The sequence below is a fragment of the Camelus dromedarius genome, chromosome 30, assembly GCF_036321535.1.
Source record: "Camelus dromedarius isolate mCamDro1 chromosome 30, mCamDro1.pat, whole genome shotgun sequence".
NCBI lineage: Eukaryota > Metazoa > Chordata > Mammalia > Artiodactyla > Camelidae > Camelus > Camelus dromedarius.
This window is the reverse complement of record NC_087465.1, coordinates 2234707-2258117: the sequence shown is the minus strand read 5'-3', so window position 1 is coordinate 2258117 and position 23411 is coordinate 2234707. Positions and strand designations below refer to the sequence as shown.

The 23411-nt window shown below is 48.5% G+C and overlaps 1 protein-coding gene across 1 annotated transcript; it reads left to right on the top strand.

The window, feature by feature from the left end:
- The first annotated feature begins 1896 nt into the window (after positions 1-1896).
- Positions 1897-21428, top strand: OPRK1 (opioid receptor kappa 1). The gene is made up of 4 exons (XM_031441630.2): positions 1897-2019; positions 2387-2689; positions 15556-15908; positions 20891-21428. The coding sequence occupies exons 2-4, from the start codon at positions 2433-2435 to the stop codon at positions 21421-21423; spliced, it is 1143 nt and encodes a 380-aa protein (XP_031297490.1). The 5' UTR covers positions 1897-2019; positions 2387-2432; the 3' UTR covers positions 21424-21428.
- Positions 21429-23411: the final 1983 nt, after the last annotated feature.

Here is a 23411-nt window from a genome sequence, read left to right as displayed (position 1 = left end):
TTCTTGCTGAGTGCCCTCCTCCTATATTGTTTTGTCTTTTGGGGAAGAGGGAGTCTGCTTTTGGGCCCTTGTATGAAATCATTCCTTTCAATTAGCAAGTGGCAGGAGCCAGAAGCACCTGTGTTTGAAACAGCTCTAGCATTACCAGCTGTGCTAGCCCCGAGGCGTGCAAAAAGCGAACGAAAAAACCCTATGTGGTAAAGAAGTGCAAAAGGAGGAGAGATACTGTCAACACCCTTTCGGAAGAGTGCGGTGCGGAGGCAGCGGGTTCTCAGTGCTGAACGCACAGATAAATAGGTACATCGTAACAATGATAGCTGGATCCATAAGCCCTTCTCATATTATTTCTACTTTCCTTCTGCCTTGCATACTGCTCGGTGTTTGTGAACTTGAACAGACATCTTGCGGGTCTGCTTCGGTGGTAGGCTGGCCTCCCTCCGGCAGGAGGTGAGCCCCCAGACACCTGGAGAAGACTCACCTGCCATCTTCCTAACAGAGAGGGACCCTCAGACGCTCAGAGGTCCCAGCATTCCGAGGTTTTGTGAAAGTAGACGTCGTTGTCTAATGAAAATCTGCGATCAGACTTTAAAGAAATATAAGATTGGGTGACACGTATTTTCAGAATCCCTAAGGTGCCCAGAGCAGAACTGTGGCTCTCCACGTCACACTGAGGAGAGCGGCACGCTTCCAGGCTGGGACTCAGGTGGCCAAGCCCCTCCCTGGGGTCACAGCGTCTTGGAAGGGGCAGGAGCTCTCTTCTGCTGCCAGCGATGGATGGAATGACTGTATCGGCCGTCACGGTGCCCAGGTGTGGGCACGGACGTGAGCAGTAGGAAGCAGTGGAGGACCCGTGTCCGTCTTGAAAATCGGACATAGACAGGAATCCACTCGGGAAACTCAGGTACCTCGGTCTCCCCGCATCCTGCCTCCAATACCCAATTAGGCAACGGGAAGTTCCCCCATGTCCTTCAGGTCTTCGTCTCAGCGGCCGAGTCCCGGCTCCCCTGCTCCACCTGACCTTTGCTTTCCTATCTTTTGGTCGTTGTCCCGAGGGCCTCCTCCACCCGCAGAACCTGATCCTTGAGCTGGCAGAGTCATGCTAAGGAATGGTGACTGAATTTCTCTGTGGGGCTCAGGTTGTCCGAGGTGTCAGAGAGAAGGAACCACAGTGAGGGAAGTCGTGGGCGCAGAGGTGGATGCAGGAGGCAGAGACCTTGTCAGCTCCCTGGACCAGCACGGAGGCCTGAGTTAGGCGCGTGCTTTGATTTTCCGCAGGTAACACCGCAAAATACGAGTGACGCCCTAAGGTGCAGTCTGTGTGCTGTCTCAGACGGAGGAGACTGAAAGGGACGGAATATTCTACGTATGTCAAGTAAATCATTGAAGTTGTGCGATCTGGGCCTTATTCTATTTGTACAATTTTGCCGCTCTATTTGGATGGGCCATTCAAATAAACAAAGCTACGACTTCCCCTCCTCACTTGAAAGCGGACGTGTCCGGAGAACTAGGCCTGCAGGAGTTCCAGACGAATCCTGAGCAACCCACGCGCACTCGCGCGCGGCAGGCACGCCCTTCCCGACCACTCCATCTGAACCGCACGGCGGCTCGGCGGCTCGGGCGGCGGGGAAGGCCGGGGACCATCGGAGGGCGGCTGTGCGCGGCTCTGCGAAGTTCACGCGCAGGGTGAGCGGGCGCGGGGCCGGGGGCGCGGCGGGGCCGGGTGGGCGGGGCGGCCGGGGCGGGGCGGGGCGGGGCGAGGCGTCCGGCCCAGCTCTCCGCCCGCGGGTCCCGGCGCCCGCGCGCCCTCCCCGCGTCCAGCCCCGCTTGGCCGCCGCCGATCTGGGAGCCGCGCGCTGGGCGGCGAGGACGCGCTCGGGGGGAAAAGGCGTCCGCAGCCAGAGCGCGGGGCCGGGGGCTGAGAGCCCGCGGCGACCCCAGGGCTGAGCGGTACCCGGGAACGCGCGCTTCCGCGCCGGCCAGGGCCCCCTGCACCGCTCCGCGCGTCTCCGGGAGCCAGAGGTGAGCTTTGGGCTTTCGAGACGCAGTCTCGGGAGCGAGGGCTCTGTGCTCTAGGGGTCTTTTGTCCTTGGGGGCTCCAAGAGGCAGTCTGGGGACAGTTTCAGCAGGGAAACGTGCCTAGGAAAGGGTAGGGTGATTTCAGGAACGGGAGAAAAGGAGGGCGCGCTCTCTGCCTCTCCCGGCATCTGCGGAGCGTCTGCTGGCCGGGGTGGCAGCCAGAGGTCCGTCCTCCCTGTCCCGCCTCGGGGACGTGCGGCCGGGTGGGCATCAGCGGGCCCTGGGCCCCCAACACCGCCGGCCCCGAGCGCTGGCTCGGGAGTGGCCAAAGTTTGCCTCTCGGGTCCAGCCGGTTCTCTCGCCCCCGCAGCCCGCAGGTGCCGCCTGTCCTCGCCCCCCAGCAGCAGCCGCCCGCCATGGAGCCCCCGGTCCAGATCTTCCGCGGCGAGCCGGGCCCCACCTGCTCCCCGAGCACCTGCCTGCCCCGCAACGGCAGCGGCTGGTCCCCGGGCTGGGCCGAGCCGGACGGCAACACTAGCGCAGGCCCCGAGGGCGCGCCGCCCGAGCCCGCGCACATCTCCCCGGCCATCGCGGTCGTCATCACGGCGGTCTACTCGGTGGTGTTCGTCGTGGGCTTGGTGGGCAACTCGCTGGTCATGTTCGTGATCATCCGGTGAGCGCGGGGTCCGGGCGCCGCAGCGGTCGCAGCCGGGAGGGAGGGTCGGGCCTGCCACCCGCTGGGAGGTGGGGAGCCCACTGCGTCCGTACTGGACTCTGGGAACCCCATTCCGTCGGGGCTCCGCAGATTCTGAGGGTGGACTCAGAAGTGAAGGATTTCCTGGGAGAATATTTGGTGCGAGACCGCGAGGTTCGCATAGGGCGAATCCGAGGCCAGAGGTGTCTTGAGGATTTCAGAGCAACCCTCCCGTGCCCCCCAAGACCCTACTGCGAACCCTGCAGACAAGGAAGGTGCTGGGGTGTGGAACAAAGTCAGGGTCGCCTGGGCAGGAAACTAGTCCGTCTGCCAGGCCGTTTGCCTGCTGCCTGCCCCAGTTTGGAGCACCGTGTTTTGCCCTTTGCAAGTATTTCTTTAGATACAGTTCGTGCCCACCTAATGCACTGAAGACACCTCAGTATTTCTCGTGACTCATCAGATTGGTGTTAAGGTTTATGGAGCAAAGACACTGCACTGCTTAGGGCGGTTGGTGTCCATACACGAGCCTCTAATTGCTGACATGTCATCTTATTTGCTTAGACTTCCAGTGACCTAGGATCCAAGCCGCCTAATATTTGTCCTCTAAAGGATGCTGGAGGTTTTCAAAAATTGCTTTTTTTTATTGCCCACCTTAAGAATTGACTGTTTTATTTTATTGTTCTTTTGTGGAATTACACTGAAGTCAACTTCCAATGATTAAGTATCCAATATCGACATATACGCTCGCTTTCTGGTTAGTGAAACGATTCCTATTTTGGCCTCTTGCAACAAAGAAAACAAGAAAAGAAAAGAAAGGAAAAAAAAAAAAAGCCTCAACGTTGTCTGGGCGCCCTTTGAGAAGTTTCACATTCTGGGAGACTTAATGCTTTGGAGATGCACCTTTGAGAGAGAATACAAAGCTGACACTCCTTTGGGAAGTTCCTGTGAAATAAAGGAAGGATGCAAGTTACTCTGTTTAGGGGCCTTGTAAGGATGAGGAGCTAATTTCTTACTATTTTTTATCCTGACTTTAGTTTTGAAACAGGCTCTTTATTTATTATGAACTTTAAGAACAGTATCTGTAGTAACATGAGTCTTTCAAATACCCCTTAATCTCTCTCTCTCTCTCTCTGGCTTCGGAATGTCAGGCCTTTTACCCTTGTCTGGGCTCTGGAACTGAAAACCATCATTTAAGCCTCCAGATACATGTTATAACGCTTTTTTTCACCCACAATCAGTGTCTGTAGCTTGCTGCCCCTGGCTTCCATAATTGCTTATTGCGTTTTACAGGACTTCTATCAGTGCTGAGTACAGGGTACAGAAGGAGGACTATTTTAAAAGTGAATTGTTTTCCCAAGTCATTAGTAATTTCAGGGCTGCTCTCCATTAGAGAGAAGATTATAGTAACCAAAAGAAAAGAAAAGAAAAGACAGCTGTATTCTAAACCATAATTAAAATTTTAAGGAGATTTTTGTTACAGAGGCCATTGTTTTGTAATAAAACATTGCTACAGAAAAGAGGATGTGAACAAAACCCCTACTCTGTCCCTCCTTATGTCACGTTTAAGTGCTTCAGTGAAACAGATATGTCTTATTGTCATTTGAACAGGCACTTGAAGTTTTGAGTCTAGGAAGGACTTCTGAGTTGCTCTACACCTTTCTGTATAGCCTTGCAGCCTAGGATGAAAAAGAATGAAGAAACAGACTCACAGACACAGAAACTAAACTTACTGTTACCAGGGGGGAGGGGGTGGGGCAGGATAAACTGGGAGTTCGAGATTTGCAGATTCTAACTACTATATATAAAATAGATGAACAACAAGTTTCTCCTGCACAGCACAGGGAACTATATTCAGTGCCTTGTAGTAACCTATAATGAAAAAGAATATGAAAAGGGAATATATGTATGTACTTGTATGACTGAAACATAATGCTGCACACCAGAAACTGACAAAATATTATAAGCTGACTAGACTTCAATAAAAAAATAAAAATAAAAAATAAAAAGAATGAAGAATCCCAAAATATGTGCACAAGTAACTCTATGGGGAGCAATAGGCATGCCAGAGAGAAAAAAGAATCTGTAGACTGGCTGGGAGTTTTAATGGTAAATATAAAGAAATATAAATATAAACTAAATATATGTATCCCAAAGGTATCCAAGACTAAAATTTGTGAGAAGGGGATAAATTCAGCTGACGGTGCAAAAGAAGTTAGAGAGTTCACATGACAGCATTACCCATCCTCCCACCCCGTTCTCAGCTACCTGGCGATAGTTTGATGATAAATGAAGAGTGAAGGGGTCTGTCAGCATTCTGGAATGCCGACCCACGGAAACAAGAGCTGGCTTAGAGCCACAGCTAAGAGCACCAAGGAGCATTTAGAATTTGTTCAGATTGATAGGTGGTCAATGAGTTGAAAAATACAACCCCAGAAGAAACGCTGACGGACTTGGGTTTATTTCGCTCAGGAGAGGAAAGGACTGAAGATGCGAGCGAGGGTGGCCTCTGGCGGTGGTGCACCCATCAGAGCTCAGGGCAGAACCGGGGTGTGGGATTCACATTCAGCTTTCGTGACTGACGTCGAGGGCTGAGCAGCATTGCTTGGAAAGATGGAGGCTCAATTTTGAGGTCATTATTTTTAAATGTTAAGCATGCAAAAGGGCCGTGGTTGTGTCATCTGGGAAATCACTCTGCAGGTGGAATTTAGATGCTCGGATGGTGGGGCAGCTGCGGGTCTAGGATGGCCAGCATGGACCTGGGGAGAATGTGAGAGTTGTGGAAAAGCTTTGACTGTTTTTAGACCTGCCTTCCAAGTAGCTTTTCCCACCCTGGGCACCTGGTACTCTGTCCAGTACCTTTTGAAGATAATTGAATGTTTCAAGGATTTTCATCATTTAACGTGTAGCAACTGCTAACAGCTGAATATTAGGGTACTTTAACCTTCCACGGTGAAGCGCTCCAGCCTCCCTTCTCAGCAGGCTTTGGAGTTTGTAGTCCTGGCGTACAAAGTTCTTACCTCAGCCTTTGCTTCATGTCCTTGGCTCCTGCCAACACCTTGGGGGTGCCCATGGGGTGACACTCAGGGTCCTAACCCCAGTTATCTTCACCTCTTCCTGTGCAGGTCACCTGCCATGATGCCCACCCACGCCCACACCACCAACCTTGCCAGCAGCCCCACCTCTGACACCTTAAACCTCTGTCTCCCATGCATACAGCTGTCTCCTCCCTTAGCGAAAATGATTAAAATTCAATGAACACTTCATATATGCGAGCTGGTAAATCTGCTTACTCCATGGGAAGTATTTAATCTTCATAATGACAGGTATGTTTCCACACCCATTTAACAGATGATGCAACTAAAGCAAAGAAAGATTAAATAAACCGACTAAGGTCACACCTTGCTAACTTGTGGGGCCAGAAGGATCCCAGCAGCCTGGCCCCCGGCCCTGTGCTTTCATCCACTCTGGTCTTCAGTCTGCACCCTCTGCCTCTGCAGACGTCTGGGCACCTCCCCCGACGGCCCTGCCTGCTCTCCCGGCTGAGCCCGGACTCCGGGAGCCGTCCCTGCAGATGCTCGACTGCCTGGCCTCCTTGTCCTCCTGCCCTGCCTTTCACCGAGCCCGCGCCCGGGGTCAGGCCAGTAACTGGCCTTGTTCCCATCCCTAGATCGCTGAATGCTGCTGAATAAAATCAGTTTTCCTTTTGTCAAGGGAAAATCACTGCCTCCAAGTGTATCTGACCTCCGTTCTGCTTAGTTTTTCTGTCTCCTGTTTTCTAGAAAGAGCCCAGGAAAGGACTGGGCTTTTCCCATTTCCCATTAAAAACCCCCAAAACTCTAGTTGCCACTAATTCCCAAGCCCTCTTCTTGGCCACTTCCCCTCAGGGCAGGTGGCTGGTCTCAGTGGTCCACTGGGACCGTCCGGTCCAGCTCCTCCTGAAAATATGATAAAAACAGCGTTGGCAGCCCGCTACCCTCATCCCGCTGCATCCCTGTGAAGGGTCCCCTCCTCCTGCTGGAGCCAAAGCCCTGCTCCTGTGTTTGAGTCTCACGGGGTCTCTGGTACCCGTCATCTCCTTTCTCCTGTCGGTCAGTTCTCCCTCATCGCTGCTTTTGACCCTTAGGCACCTGGATGCGCTCAGTGTCTGTCCTCCTGCAAGTGGCAGTCCACAGCCTTCCGTCTCTGAGTTCCCTGAGCTAACGTCCTCTCTTCCTCCTGTCTGCCGGGGCCTCTTGGAGGAACCATGCCTCCTCTTCACTTCGGTGTCTTCCGCCGGGTCCTCAGCCCGGTGCACTTGGCTCCCCACCCTGGCGCTGCTTCCCCAGAGCGGCGTGCTCAGGCTCGGATGCGCACTCCCAGCTGGCTGTCCCCTGGCTTCCGTGGAGACTCCGCCCGCCTGACCAGCCTCACCTGCTCCTTGACCTCCTTCCACACCCACTGGGTTTCTCACTCCTCTCCACTGGTGTTTTTTCCCCCATACAATTAACTTTTTATTGTACTTGCTTTGTTACATAATTATGCATCTGTCCATCGCTCTTTTTTTTTTTTTTTTTTTTTTGACTTTTTACATTGAGATATAGGCAGTTTACAGCGTGGCGTCAGTTTCTGGTGCACAGCATCATGCTGTGTCTAAATGATCCTCTTCCCAGAGCCTGCTCAGCAATCTCCGTCCTCACTTCGCTTCTCTCCGTGTTAGTCAGGAGTCACCCAGAGAAGCTGAACCAGTAGGGGATGTACGTGTTGAGAGACTGACTACAAGGAACTGGCTTATGTGACTGTGGGCTGGCTGGGCGGCTCTGAGGCTCAGCAGGCAGGTGTCAGGGGAGGCAGGCGGCCCTACGCGGGGGGGATGTCTCCTTTCTCGGGGAGGCTGCAGCTCTGCTCTTAAGGTCTTTCAACTGATTGGACCTGGCCCACCCAGATCCTCAAGGGTAATCTCCTTTGTTTAAAGTCAATTGACTACGGAGTTTATCCACATCTACAAAAACCCTTCACAGCAGCACCTTGGTGAGTATGTGACTGAATGTTCGGAGACTGCAGCCTGGCCGACGTGACACCACCCTCCTCAGCGGTAGCATCCGTTCTCGTGGCTGTAACTGTCAGGGAAATGCTGACCAGCCCTAAATCTGCGCGTCTCTCCCCGCCTTGTCCACCCTGGCTGCAGACTCAGCCGGCCGCCTTCCTTCTGGACGGCCCTGGGTGGTCATCTTACAGGTCGCTCAGATTCCTAGAGGATCTGCCTTATGAGCGTGCTGGGGCTGCCGTAGTACCACAGACCGAGTGGCTTTCATGACGGAAATGTGTTGCCTCACAGTCAGAGGCTCGAAGTTCAGGATCAGGGTGTCTCCAGGCTTCGTTTCTTCTGAGGCCTCCCTCCCTGGCTCGCAGGCGGCCGCCTTCCCCCTGGGTCCTCACAGGGTCTTCCTGCTGTGTGCTCGTCCCCCGTCTCTGTGCCCTGATCTCCCTTCTTCTAGGGATACTAGTTACGTTGGATTAGGGTCTACCCTAGTGACCCCATTTTACCTTAATTTTACCTCATTTCACCCCCTTAAAGGCCCTACTTTCAAACAGTCATGTTCTGAGGTGCTGGGGTAGGACTTGAACGAGGAATCTGGGGGACACAATTCAGCCCTGAACACTTTTTATCCATTTTCTGTTCTCTGTAAGAAAACACTCTTCCAGCTTCAGTTTTTATGAAATTTGGTATATATGCTTTCTTTTGTTTAATTTAAAGAAAAGCTTTACTCTTGCAAAGGTATGTTTCTTTTAAAATTCAATGTAAGGCCAAAGAAGGAAAAATTTATCAGGAGAAACAAAACAGGAGTCAGAGAATTATCTGGTCCTTGGTCTTCCGTTTTGCCTGCTTCTTTCCTCATCGGTTTCATTCGTTCTCCGCCACCACGGTGAAGGCCCCCTGGGCCCAGTCTGCTGCTGACCTTGCCCTGGGAGGGGAGGACCTTGGCTCCCCTATAGTTCAGCCTGGGCAGTGTTGAAATTTCCTAAAAGAGGCGACTTTATAAGAGGCTTAAGGAAAACCAGAACCACAAAAAGACTTTGGAAGTGATTCTATGTCCTGAACTCAAATTTCTTCTCCAAAGGCAGCTAATCCCCCAGGTTCGCTGGGATGGAGGTTGTTCCTCACGAGGTACCTGTTGTCTTGCTCATAAATACAAGAACAGGGTGTTTCTTCCTCAGGCGACAGAAGTCCCACACTCCACTCTGCTGAGACCTTCTTAAGTTACTGACATAAGCTGACTCACTCAGGCCACCCCTACGTTAGCAGGGGCCCCACGGTTGAGCTTGTACCAGTCCCACCAAAGCCGTGTGGCTGTCACCGGATTGGGGGTGCACGGGAAGGGATGGGGTGACCCGGTCAGGGTGTCTCCTGCAGCGCACTCCTCTTTCCCATCCCAGGTGTCTCGGTCCTTCTCCCGAGAGTGTTGCTTGTAATCACTGCAGCTGTGTGTAGACACCTGCCTATTCCACGTCCTCTCAAATGTCACTGCAACCGACCTTGGATAGTATCACCAAACGACACCCGGGAAGGCGTTCAAGGGGGGCAGAGGTGTAGCTAGCCACGTGCCCGCGTGCCGCTGCCTGTCTGACGGCAGTCATACCTGAGGCTTTGGTTTAAAAAAAAAGGTTCTAATTAGTCTTGAACCCTCTTTTGGAATCCATACTCCACATTTCCTTTAAAGCAAGCAAAGCAAAAATAACTTCAGAAATTATTCTCAGAAGAGCCTGTCTTGAATTTCTCAAAGTAATTTTATTATTTGACAAGCTCTGAAAAGAGAGCATTGGCTCCATAATCCTGTTTATATGGATTCGCTAAATGGAATATTATTTTCTTCCCTGTGGCACATGTGATCACGGAAGGCCAAATCCTTGCGGAACTGCTTCAGAGATCAGAGATCAGACAGCTGCCAAAAAAAAAAAAAAAAGGAGAATAGAAGACAAAAGAAAAAAGGAAAAAATGGGGGGAAAGAAGAAGAAAGAAAGAGGAAAGAACCCAAACGGGTGATCGGGTGGAGCGCTCCTAAGCTCTAACAGACGGGCAAACCTGCAGTGCTCACAGTGGCTTGTGCTGCCTTCGCAGTTCTTCCTGTTCTCCCTGGAGACGGCAGCTCCTCTCCGTGTATCCTTCAGCCCCGTCTCGGCAGCAGCAAGCAGCGTCTTCGCGTGAGCCCTGCGGCTGGCACCTCCCTCACCGCACACGAACCTGTGGACACGCTCCGTTGTCGCCGCCCCGGGGGACTCTGTGCTCTGCTGAAACCCTGCAGCTGTTTGGTCGCAGGGGTGTGCTTCACACAGGTCTAACAAAACGCAGCGTTAACAGGAGGTGGTTTCAGAATGGCGTTCGCGTATTCCTCAGCGGACACCAGCGGATAGTTTTGTTTGTTTCTTTGGAGGGGGTGCTGGCTTGTGTCTTCGACAAGGCAGACTTACGTAAGGAGAGCAGATTTTAGGAGTGGGGACAGTACTGTGAAAGCCTTACGTCTTATTTTTTTAAAAGACTTACCCTCTCCACTGGCCAGGCAAGGCAGAATTTAAATGAAAAATGAGAAAAATGTAAAACACGTGATGAATTGAGATATCTCAAAGGAACTGGTCTGACGGTGGGCAGGAGCCTTCAGACTAGAAACGGCCCAGAGTCACGAGCCTGGAGAGACCAGCTGTAACAACAGGGGTGATTTTCTGAGCTCCTGTAACTTGGCAACAAAACTCTGAGTGCTCTCTGCCGTACCCTGCTGCTCTCGGCCTCGTGGAGGGGGCACTTCCTTCTGATGGGGGACGGAGCGGGAGGGTGACCGTGCGGCCTCTCTGCGGCACCCTGCGGCTCACCTTAGCTAGGCCAGGTTTCTGTATAAAGATGGAAAAGTAATTTAAGAATTCTGTATCCTTCTGGGTATCCAGATGGTTGTACACTAGGAAAGAACTTGTCACTCATTTGAAATTTGTCATTTTCTACTGTGTTTTTGGGCAGGATGCACACTCACCCTGCGTGCCCCACAGAAGGCACTAGAACATTCCTTCTGGGGGGCAGGACCGTGACTGCAGGCTGGAGGAGCGTTCCTGGGGTCCTGGCTTTTGCAGTGAGATCATTACTTCTGCTTCCCCTTTGTCCCCGCACCGCCACGCAAGGACAGCCCATCCGGGCTCGGGGCAATGCCTGTGCGCCCTCCTGGCTGTACGTCACTGGGGGACAGGCCCCGCCCCTCCTCTGTTCTGGTTACAGCGTTTGCTCTTTGCCTGTGGGGGCGTTTCAGGGACCTGGTGACTCCTTCAGAGTGCTAGGGGTAGAGGCAATTTCAAAGTCACATCATTGGAGAAACAATGGCTGGATTTCCCTTCTTTTTTTAAAAAAAATTAATAAGCTACTGTCCGTTAGTAAAGCACCGTAATTTCAGCAGGAAACAATCCACGCAGGTTAATTTCACTGAATGAACTGGAAGTACGCGGAGAATGTGACGCAGCAGAGGCAGCATGCTTTCAGATATGTTCTCCTGAGAATTCACCCCCGTACAGCCATCATTTCTGATCATTTTTATCCTAAAATCTAGAATGCTTTGTATCTGGAAAACATGCCCAGGTTGATGAATCAATCGTGCAGAGAAAAGTGTGCCGAAACCCATCTCTCACTGTGCTCATCTCCCGCCACTGGTTAGGAAGGGGCTGCGTTATCCCAGGTGCTGCAGACCCTCCTGCTCCTGAGTCGGTGTTCGGTGCATCTCCGGGGTCGTGGGGTGGCTGCCAGCTTCCCGTGGGCAGGGGCTTTTGGTCACATGCGTTTTTTTCCCCAGACCAGCTGCTTGTCCAGGTGCTTTCTCCCAGCTGCTGGGTATCTGCTGTATGAAAGGAGTCTATTCAGAAGAATGGCCATGAGGCTGTTTGCTTTTTCGTGACGTTGCAGCTGCAGTTTGGTGACTATTCATAAGGCTTGTATTTCATGTCCCACTGTCGCCCAAGTTTGAAGCTGCCCGCAGTCCCCTGGAAGAGGGCGGTGCGAGGAAGGACTTGGGTCCACGTGCGATGGGAGCCCTGTGAGCTCACAGGCACACCCTCTAGCACGTTGCCGGGACGACCTCACGGCTGGTGCCCTGAGCTCCCTCCTGAGCCCTCTTCCTGGACAGCTGCCCGCACCCCGTGTCATTTCCAGGTTGGTGACACTGACACATTTAGCGGGGACAGCTGGCAGACTTTGCTCTTTTAATGCCACACGCTCCGGTGGTGTGCATGTCGAGAAGTGCACCCACCCGCCGAGACTACCCATCAGATGGCGCCGATCTGCTTGGCATACTTGCGAGTGTTTGTGGATAAAATGGAAAATAATTTCATATCTGAGTGCAGCGAGAAAGCTGACTTGTCTGCACCAGGAGGCGCGCAACGACTGAGAGGTCTGACTGCCGGTCTGTTTTAGCTAAACACGGAGGGTCCCCTGAGGGCTCAGCCAGGCTGCCTCCGAGGGCAGGGGTCTCATCCTCCTGGCTAAACAGGTTCCAGTCCAGAGGGGCCCATAAAAACTGTCGGTAAATATTTGTTGAACTCAGTCCGTGCGATACTTTTAACTGTGTCTGTTCAGTTCTCCCTTTCAGTGTTGTGGGCTTGTAAGCACCCGCCTTCCAGAGCCCTGGGGTGGCGGGTGGGCCCTGCTGAGCCCCCACATCCTCCCACTGAGCGCCTGTCTTTGCAGACACTGGAAAAATCACTTCGCTCACCTGAGTCCACTTTCTTCAGCTGGGTTAGGGGAACGACGTAAAGCTCGTGGGCAGCTCAAGGGCAGTTGCGGTGAGGATCAAGTAAGATGCATGGAAGTCAAAACGCTGGGCACGGTACATTGTAAAGTCCTGGGGAGACGGACGAATGCAGGGCCTGCGGGCAAACCCCTGGGTTTGACTTCGTGCAGCGCCTTTCACAACCATGTTACTTTGAGAAATTTACGGAGCTCCTGCGGTTCTTGGGGGCTCGCCTCTAGAGCCGGGGTGCTGGTACCGACCGCGTGGAGACACGGTGAGGACGAGCCAGGTAAAGCGTGTGGGCCATGCAGCAGAGTCTGACACAGGGAGTGTTCTGAATGAAACGGTTATTATGATTCTTGTCATTAGCGTGATCCATCTCGATGCCGGGACGATGCCGGGACACTGGGATGTTGGCGGATGCAGGGGTCACCACAGCAGGGGGTACAGGCACGTCTTGTGTGTCCGGCAGATGCCTCCAGCCCCGGGGGCGGTAACGGCGGTAGCCGGGCAGGCAGGGTCTGAGCAGCACTGGTCTCTCTGGGAGCAAGGTCTTCTGTAATTAGTATAATTACCGTCTGTGTAATTTGTAGACGTCTCTGTTTTAGGTGGTCATCTGTCTTATTCTGAGATCTGATGACAGCATGTGAACTCTTTATAAGGTCAAGCCTTAAGCAGTTTCACACATCCAGTTGTTAAAAGTATTTTTGAAATGCTAAGAGCAAGTTCTCATTCAGCATTTTGTGGCTACTTAAATGATGCAAATTCTATTTTATTGTAAATAGAATACATTTATGGATTCATGGAATCATGTATCCTTCCATTCTAGCAGTTAAGGTTAGCAGCCAGGCTTAATTTTACAATTATCTCTCATATTCAAGCTGAAATCAGTAAATACGACCAGGGGTGTTAGCTAGGAACTGTGTTCCCTTCTGCTTCCTGTGGGAGCTGGTGGCTTCCACCCACATAAGAAGGGGGAGAGGAGCTGGGAACATGGGATAAATCAGGCCTGGCGTCCGGATCAGGGGCCTCCCCTAACGATCTCAGGAGCTCTGTGAGATGAGTGTTACAGTCCCCATTCTGTAGCTGGGAGACCGATGCTCGGGGCTTTCAGTGACCTCCCCGAAGTCCATCAGCTGGAAGGAAGACCAAGGACTAGAAGCCAGGGCTGCCTGGATGTATCGGGCGGAGAACCGCAGTCTAACTTGTAGAGAAAGAGGAGACTCTCCGGTCACAAAACCCGAGAGCAGGAGTCAGAGGCACTGGCTGCTCGAGTCTTTGCTGGTATCAGGGATCTGGGGGAGGAAGCTGAACGAGTAGGAGGCCAGCTTTTAAGATGCATTTTTCAGACATAAAACCGTAGTTTTAGGAAGACAGTACTTGAACAGATAGCATTTTAGTCTTGTTCACTAGAAGCATTTGGCTCCTTCTCAGGAAGTGCCCCTGCTTACTTATCCGTGCCTTTAAGCGCCTATGCCCGGAGCCCTGGGCACACACAGTCATTCACTTCCTAAAACTTACGGGCCACATGATAATATCTGAGTGAAAACTGTAAAGGCAAGACATACTTTAAAATAAACTCGTCACTCTTCAGATTAAAGCACTGTTTAGTTAGCAGAGCATCAAAACAGAAACCCAGAGATAAGGACTCCTGTGCCCGCGTTTACAGCGCCTTCATCCCAGCGCCGGCAGGAGGGGGAGCGAGGCCGGGAGCCGGGCTGGGGGTGAGACCCTGGGAGTTGGGTGAGGCGGGACGTCTGCTTGTGTCCCGCCAGTTCCGTTTTGTTAGCCTCATTTCACAGGAGCTGAAACTCAGAACTAAGTCACCTACTGAATTCAGACTCAGGACAGCCGGACTCGACCTCAACCCGCAGTGCCCCCCGGGGGAGCCGAGGCTGCTCGGTCTCCGCGCGGTAGCAGAAGGTTCTCCTGCGGAAACAACAGCCCCACAGTGATCAGCAGGCTCTGGTGGTGTTGACGCGGCAGCCAAAGCAGGGGTGGTTTTCCATAGTCCGCTCCTCATAAATAACCTTTAGTAAACGTCAGGCCCTAACGTGGAAAAACTCTGGCACCGTGAGGGTACATGGGGCATGGCTGAATTAATTCTGATTAGGTTCACAAACTGAGGCGTGTAGACAGTAATTAACATGTGGATTTTCCCAGCATACCTTAGCATTTGGCCTCCGAAAACCTGCAGTGCAGTTGGGAACATTTCACGCCCCAGGATCCATGAGGACACGTCCCCTAAGTGAAGCAATCTTCTTAGTTCAGTTTCAGTTGAGAATGGAATTGTTCTAAACTTCATGTGAAAATGGAAAGAAATGATTTGGGCTTAAAGGCAATCTTTCTGACCTATTTCGAAAATTTCTGTTCCCTCAGTTGGAAGATGAAACAACCTGTGTGCTTTGCTAATCTCCCGAGATGAGAGAAGGAGAACCAAGTTGTCTCTCACCTGCGGGACCCGGCGGTGTTTAGTGCCGGGCCATGTGTGAGAGGACTCAGCCTGCTCTGTTTCCATAATGCATCTGAAGTGAGAGGCTAGTGGGACCCTGGTAAATAAAAATCAGCACATAGTTGTTTTAGTCATTGAAATGAAATGAGTTTAAAAAAGAAAAGAAAAGAAAAGAAAACCATTTTGCATTTTCAAAAGACATAATTACCATGATTGATTGTCTCAAAGTAACCTTGAGGAAAAGGGGTAGGTTTTATCTTTGTTTTATGCAATGAAAAAAAAAGTGTTAAAAGGTGATCAAAGCCAAGCAGCCTGGGTAGGATTAAAATGAACTGTCAGTCACAAATAAAGAGCCGTACTGCATGCAAGTCTTGTTGAAAAGACCTGTACGCATACTTATCTGTTTATCTATAGTAATTTCTTTACTTTTTAAAATTAAACATATTTTGGAACAAAGTACCAGAATAAAAGCTAAGTAAAGTCAGGAAATTTTGGCCATTTTTCTACTACCCCCAATGTCTAGAACAGCCCTTTAATCTTAGATGATAAATACGTAAAGAATAAGTGAATGAAGAACAAGCTCAGTGATTGGAAGGCACATTTACCCCATGGGTGTGACATGACAACGGAGGGAAGTGGTCTAGTTTCTTGTCTTTCAGGTACACGAAGATGAAGACAGCAACCAACATCTACATATTTAACCTGGCTTTGGCGGACGCCTTGGTCACCACGACCATGCCCTTCCAGAGCACGGTCTACCTGATGAACTCCTGGCCGTTTGGGGACGTGCTGTGCAAGATCGTCATCTCCATCGACTACTACAACATGTTCACCAGCATCTTCACCTTGACCATGATGAGTGTGGACCGGTACGTCGCCGTGTGCCACCCCGTCAAGGCTCTCGACTTCCGCACGCCCATGAAGGCAAAGATCATCAATGTCTGCATTTGGATCCTGTCTTCCTCCGTTGGCATATCTGCCATTGTCCTTGGAGGGACCAAAGTCAGGGAAGGTAAGGGCAGCTGTTCTCATTTCTTTCTCTCCTTTTAAAGTTATTGATTTTGTGATTGTTCATAAAAGGAAAAATATTTTGTATTGATTTACAACATTGTGTCAGTTTCAGGTGTACAGCAGAGTGATTCAGTTATATCATTTCATTTTTAAAAACGTAACTTCTCATTACACAAACTCTTAATTTGGGAGTGAGGAGGACACATACCTAGAAAGAAAGCAGAAGCCAAAGGAAATGTAATGCCCACCTTCACGGAAGATGAGAAATGACACAATTTTGTGTTCCTTTCCACATCTAAACGCAGGATGGGATAATGGTGTGGCCAGAACGCAGGCACCCAGCCCATTTTCTGTTCAGAAAGCACAGATGAGGATCTGGAGAGGTGGGATGAAGTAACGAGCCGCAGGCGTGTGGGTTCTTTTTTTTTTTTTTTTTGAAGTCTAGTCGGTTTACAATGTTGTGTTAATTTCTGGTGCACAGCGGAGTGATTCAGGTATACACACATATACTTGTTTTCATATTCTTTTTCATCATAGGCTATTACAAGATACTGAATATGGTTCCCTGGCGTACAGCATGGTGATTCAGTTATACATATGCACATAATTGTTTTCATATTCTTTTTCATTATAAGCTGTTATAAGATATTGAATGTAGCTCCTTGTATAAACAGTAGGACCTTGTTGTTTATCTGTCTTATATATAGACATTTGTATCTGCTAATCCCGAACTCCCAATTTATCTGCCCACTGTCTCCCCTGGTAACCATAAGTTTGTTTTCTACGTCTGTGAGTCTGTTTCTGTTTTGTAATGTGGATTTTTAAAATACATTTCTGTTGCATCCTGGCAGTTCTGATCCACCTCCTCGCTCCTCTTCTTTCTGCCTAAAAAGGGCCCGGAATCAGAGCCACAAGCTTGCTCTCCGCTCCTCTTCCTTAAGCGTTAATCTCCTCACCACGGTCACGAAGCTTCATTGGCTGTCGGCCGTTCACAGGCAGGTTCACGGATGGAGGTAGTACAGATGAGCAAACCCATCAGACTTCGGACTCATTACTTTTTACCCCATGCATACTGTATACTTGATGTGTTCCCTGTGTTTCTTGAACCATGGTTCTCACTCCAGGCTGCGTGTTGGAATCACCTGGGTACGTTAGAAAATACTGCTGCCTGGGTCCCACCCCAGAGGGTCTGGTTTCATTGACCTGAGGCACAGTCTGGTTGTCCAGATGCTTGAGGTCTCCCCAGGTGCCTCTGACCCGCAACCAACGTGAGAACCACCGTTCTAGGAGTTTTGTTTTCCTAGTAAAAGAGAAAGCTGTGACAAACTCTTTGAGCTTAATAGAAATTCACAGAGGGGAGGGGAGCAGAATGATCTCTTTGGACTTCATCAGTGCTGGTTATTGCTCTAAGAGTTGGCTAAATGCTCCAGTTTGTTAGGGAGTTTCATGATACCTGCGAGCACAGATAAGTCGGAAGGAACCTTCCAGGTCATGGTGAAAGGGCACTGCTGAAACCCCAGCTTATCTTGCAGGATACACATTTTTAAATGAAGCATAATCCTTTTCCTCTTAAACTATAAAATTAATTTCCAACATAAGCACTGCAGGTGTTAAGCTATAACGCTTGGTAAATTTTAAGAAATGCCAAACTTTATTAGAGAAGCATTTAAAAAATATGAAATAATTTTGCTTATTTGAATCTTCTGTCTTTTTTCTTAGTCTAGCTAAGGTTTTGTTATTTTTGTTTATCTTTTCAAAAAAACCCAACTCTTTTTTCTTTTTTTAGTCTTTATTTCATTATTTCTGATCTATTTTTTCTTATTTCCTTCCTTACTAACTTTTGGGCTTAGTTTGTTCTTTTTTTTAAGTTCCTTGATATGTGCAGTTAGTTTATTTATTTGAGAACCTTCTTTTTTTCTCACTATAAGCTTCCCTCTTAGACCTGCTTTTGCTCCATCCTGCCAGTTTTGGTATATTGTATTTCTTTCTCATTCATCTCAACCTTTTGATTTCTTCTTTGACCCCTGGGTTGTTCAAGAGTGTGTTGCTTAATTTCCACATATTGGTGAATTTTCCAGTTTCTTCCTGTTACAGGTATCTGTTTTCTTTTGGTCAGAAAAGATACTTGATATGATTTTAATCTTTTTAAAGTTGTTAAGACTTGCTCTGTGGCCTGACGTGTGATCTACACACTGTGGACTGTTTCATACACACTTAGGGAGGATGTGTATTCTGTTGCTCTTGAATGACGTGTTTTGTGTATGTCTGTTAAGTTAATTTTATTTATAATGCTGTTCAAGTCCCCCATTTCCTTGTTGATTGTCTATCTGGCTAATCTACCCATAGCTGAAAGCTGGGATTGAAATCCGTCCTGTTACCGTGTTGCTGCAGTGTCTCCCTCCAGCTCTGTTCATATATACTTTATATATTTAGGTGCTCCAGTGTTGGGTGCACGTGTGTTTACAATTGCTGTGTCCTCTTGGTGAACTGATCCTTTCATCATTATATACAATTGCCTCTTATGACAGTTTTTAACTCAAAGTCTATTTGGTCTGATGTAAGTACAGCTAGGTTCTCCTGCTTTCTTTTGGTTTCCATTTGCGTTGGGTATCTTTTTGTATCCCTTCGCTTTCAGCCTCCTGTGTCTTTAAAGATAAAGATGCAGTCTAAACAGAACATTTAATGAAATGCTGTGTTTGGACTTGGATTTCCTTGATGGCTGCCTCAGTATTCTCCTTTCTCCTTATTGTTATAAATTCAGCTTCACTGACATTTCCTGAGGATATTTTCACCTCTGTCACTGGGTGTTTTCCAAAGTCTTGTAAAAGCAACTGTAGTTGATTATTTCACCCATTCATTAAATATTTAATGAGCTCCCACTACATACAAGATAATTGTTCAAGAGGAAGCTGATCCTCAGAGTTAAAAGATGTATCCAAATTCAACACTAGCCCTTATGTTGCCTTGCTTATCTTAGCAGATTACTCTCCCATAATAACTACTATATTGAGTCCATATTTTCAGGGGTTTCCATGTGGTATTCATTTGTTTATTTATTTAACAATTTATTCTCCTCAAACACCATATTTTTCTGCCTCCCTATGTGGCAGAGATTGAATAGTATTTAAGGAGGACTGGATTGAGTGCCTACCCTAAGGTAGTTTACATTCTGGATGGAGAGAAAAACATTAGGAAAGGCAACACGTTATTGCAGAAGAGCTTCTGTCTGGCTCCTGTTTAGCTTCTGTCATTATGTAATGACAAAAAATAGATAAAGTATAATAAGTAGACAGAATATAAGTTGCAGGGAGGAGGACTATTCAGACAGACCAGCCTCTGTATAAATGTCTCTAAAGTGACATTTAAGCTGAGTCAACCACAAGAAGAGGCACTGTTGGAATATACAAAATCAGGAAAGAAAAAACCTTCAAGGAAGCTAGCTAGATTACAATGTGCCACCCTAAAAAAGTTAATAAATGCATTTATTCTATAAAATAGTAATGATTTTAAAAAATGGTTTTAACTGTTCTTTTCCCCATAAACACTAAAGCAAAAATTAAGAGAGGTGCTTGTCTGTTTCTTATAGTTTTCATAGTAATAGTACTTTGGACAATGACTTTTTCAGAGAATCAAAAATCACAGGTTATTCTGGGAGCTTTGATTTAGTATTTAGTTGATAAAAGATAAGTTTACGATAATCATCTTTATTAATTGGCCAAAATGGTTATATTCTTTGTATTTTAAATTATGTCTAATTGAAATGCAAAGAAGATGTATTTTGTTTTACTAAGGCATATATGATTAAGAGAACATTAAGATGTTTTAGAAAACATTGTTAATAGAGCTGTTTTCATTATTCAAAAATATTGTACTATTTTTAACACAGATATTTTTCAATGTCAGAAGAAAATATTTTCATTATAAAAATTACAACTTAGTATTGCTTGATTCCTTTATCTGTAAGGAAGGATCAGGACAAAGAGAGTGTAGCCTGCTCCGTGCTCAGTGACTGCTCAGAGGCAAGAGGAAAAGGTGTTGGCTGGTTGTTGCCTGGGGACAGGGGAGCCTGGACAGGTGAGAGGGCCACCAGTGAAAGTATGATATAAAGCGCTTATCCTGGCTCTCTGCTCTTTCTAATCTTACGGCCACTCCAAAGAGAATACTATCCAGTAAAGAGAAGCAGAGCAAATAAAGCAGGTTTCGAAGTAATCATATCAATGTAATTGTTTTACCTGTTACCTAGTCGATGTTTGCAAAAGTGAAAAATGTGTCTGACTTGTGAATTTCCTTGATGGTGATGATGATTCTCTTCCTCATTTTCCTCCCCTTCTATTTTCTTTCTCCTCCTCCTCCTTCTTCAAAAGTTTGCTCGTGTTTTAGCAATGCTCTGTCACAATGACCACCATTGGTTCCACTAAATCACAACAGCTGGGTCATACTTAAAATTTTGCTTGTATTTTCATTGACCTACATAATAATTTCTTGTAAACCATTTAATATTTTTCAGATAAGTTGGCTTTTGTTAAATGGAAAGGATAGATTGGAAATATTTGATCATTTATCGCAAAGAGATACTAGCTTTTATTGCCAGAGCCTTAGGTCTGGGAGAACTGGTAATATACGGAAATGCAGGTAAGTACTCACGCTATAAATGAACAGATTAGCTCTTCTGAAAGCCATCCATGTCAAACCAGTTCCACAGCTAGATAACTCATATTCCTGGCTAATCTCATTTATTCTGAAGCCTTGTATGTGTTACCAATAAACGGTGACCTTCTGGCTTCATTGTTCTATGTGCAAAAATCGGATGGTTAATGTATATGGCATTCATTCTTAATTTGGTGATCTGCTTTGGGGAATATCGCCTCAGCGTGATTGGACCTTGGCGACCAAAGATATCAAAATTCACATTCAGGACACTTGGCAGCCACGGTAATCACAACCGATTTTCCTTTTGTGGTCTCGTTTTGTCACCCGCTGCAGACGTGGATGTCATCGAGTGCTCCCTGCAGTTCCCGGACGACGATTACTCCTGGTGGGACCTGTTTATGAAGATCTGCGTCTTCGTCTTTGCCTTCGTGATCCCGGTGCTCATCATCATCGTCTGCTACACGCTGATGATCCTGCGCTTGAAGAGCGTCCGGCTCCTCTCCGGCTCCCGAGAGAAAGACCGCAACCTTCGCCGGATCACCAGGCTGGTCCTGGTGGTGGTGGCGGTCTTCATCGTCTGCTGGACCCCCATTCACATCTTCATCCTCGTGGAGGCTCTGGGCAGCACCTCCCACAGCACGGCTGCCCTCTCCAGCTACTACTTCTGTATCGCCCTGGGGTACACCAACAGCAGCCTGAACCCCATCCTCTATGCCTTTCTCGATGAAAACTTCAAGCGGTGTTTCAGGGACTTCTGCTTTCCCATTAAGATGAGGATGGAGCGACAGAGCACGAGCAGAGTGAGAAATACCGTTCAGAATCCCACCTACATGAGGGATGTGGACGGGATCAATAAACCAGTATGACTAGTCGTGGAGATGTCCTCTTGCAGTTCTCCAGGTGGAGGGGAGCTCAACGATCTAGGTCTAACTCAGGTTACTACTGCAGTCTGAGAAGGAGAGGTAGGACTTTAAACAAACTTTAGAAACCTCGTCGTCCGAGGTCATAGGATGCAGGTTGCCTTAGCGACCCAGGTCGGTGGAAGCATCCGGTCTGCAGGGGTGGCACAAGGAAGGTCCGGGCAAGCAGACGCAGCCTCCTTCCAGGGCGGGGAAGCAAGGCTGAGCCCAGGTTCCTCTGATGAACAAAGAAACAAGCCTCTTCCTTCCGGTTACCTAGATTTAGTTCAGGACACATCTGCTGTGACTCTTCTATGCAATGTGGTGTCAAAAGCTCTATTTAGGAAACAGGGAAAGAAAGTGGTTTCAGAGCTTCGTGGGCATCCAGTCCAGAAGCTTAACATTGATAGCACAACCTCAGCAAGGTGAACGTTCCCAGGGCCCGTGCCCAGCTCACTCTCCACTCTATGGACATGCATTTCCTGTGACCACGGGGTGAGGAGTCCAGCCGAAGACACCCACACCGGAGGTGTCCGCTGCTCACGTGTAGCAGAAAATTACACGATGTTTACGGAGCTATTTCGCCGTGCAAAAGGCGGTTTCCAACATACTTTCACTTCTTAAACAGTACGGTTTGTTTGTTTTTAGCATGCTCTTCAGATGAATAATCTCATGATAAAGCATGCCCTGATGTTGAGACATAAAGTGGTTCAAATACCACCAAATATATATATTTATAGTTTCACCTGTAAATAATAGTATACGTGCAAATAAGGAAGAGGTTGGCCTTCCCACTGGGCAGTTTCCAGAGGGCACGCTCCCGAGGTCCCCGAGCCATCGATGCTGAGAAGTTTTGCTGCCGCGTCGGCTTCTGTCCGGGAATCAGTCACGGCGCCATCTCTGTCCGACTCGCCGAGCACCCGCTAGTCCTTCAATAGGGCTCAGAACGCGTGCTAATGAGTCAAGAAATAGTTAACTGGCTCCCAGGTTGTGGCCTTGGCAGAGTCAAGTTTACAAGCTGCATCTCTTTATGAAGGTGTGGCTACTGCCAGAGTCTCCCTCTTCATGGAAGGAGGGCGTCTTGCTTGTGCAGACCTTGAGACACTGCTTTGTGGCTTTCAGCAGGAAGTAGGGTTGATCCTCATCGTGGGCACAGTGGGGACATTATGTCACCCGTGGTGCTTGGACACATCTGGCGCTGTGTTCCGTGAGGAGCACACCTGCTGGGGATAACACCCATGGGCAGTGCACTGAGGGTAATTTTGCTAAAACTTCCAGAAGACATATAAATTCTTCCTTCTTGCCCCTGAAACTTATGATCTCAGAGGAAATGGCTTTTTCTGCAATTTGCCTGGGCAGAGGAAAGGGCTGATTGATAAATGACACCCATCTCTTCTTTAAGCTTGTATGTTATTAGGGTAGCCCCCACTGGAATTTATTGGAAAATAAAACGTGTAGGCCATAGACGTCACTACATCTGTGAGTCCTGTTCACCGTGCACCTTCTCTTGTGTGTGTGGATGCTCTCCTTTTGGAAGCACCTTCCATGGAAGATTCTGTTTGTGGGGCCCCAGAATCACGCTGTGATGGTGTCTGGCTGCGCTCCAGACTTTCATGACTCCTCACACAGGCGACTGGGGGCAGCGAGGCGAGGTTTTCCCTAATGAAAATGAAGTGTTCTTCCGAGCGCTTCTTATATTTCATTGACTTTCCTAGGCGTTCCTACATTCTTGTGATTAAATGTACCCAGGAATGGCTTAAATATTGGTTGAGATTCACCCCATGGTTAAAAGTCTTGGCCATCATCTACTATATAGAGAGTAGCTCCAGGAACAACTCCTACTGATGTGGGAAATACAGAAACCTCCTTAAATCCATATTCCACTCACGCTCACAGGATCCACTGCCATTGTTGGAGTCTAGACATTGGCCCGAGCATCCTGCATCTCTCTGTGT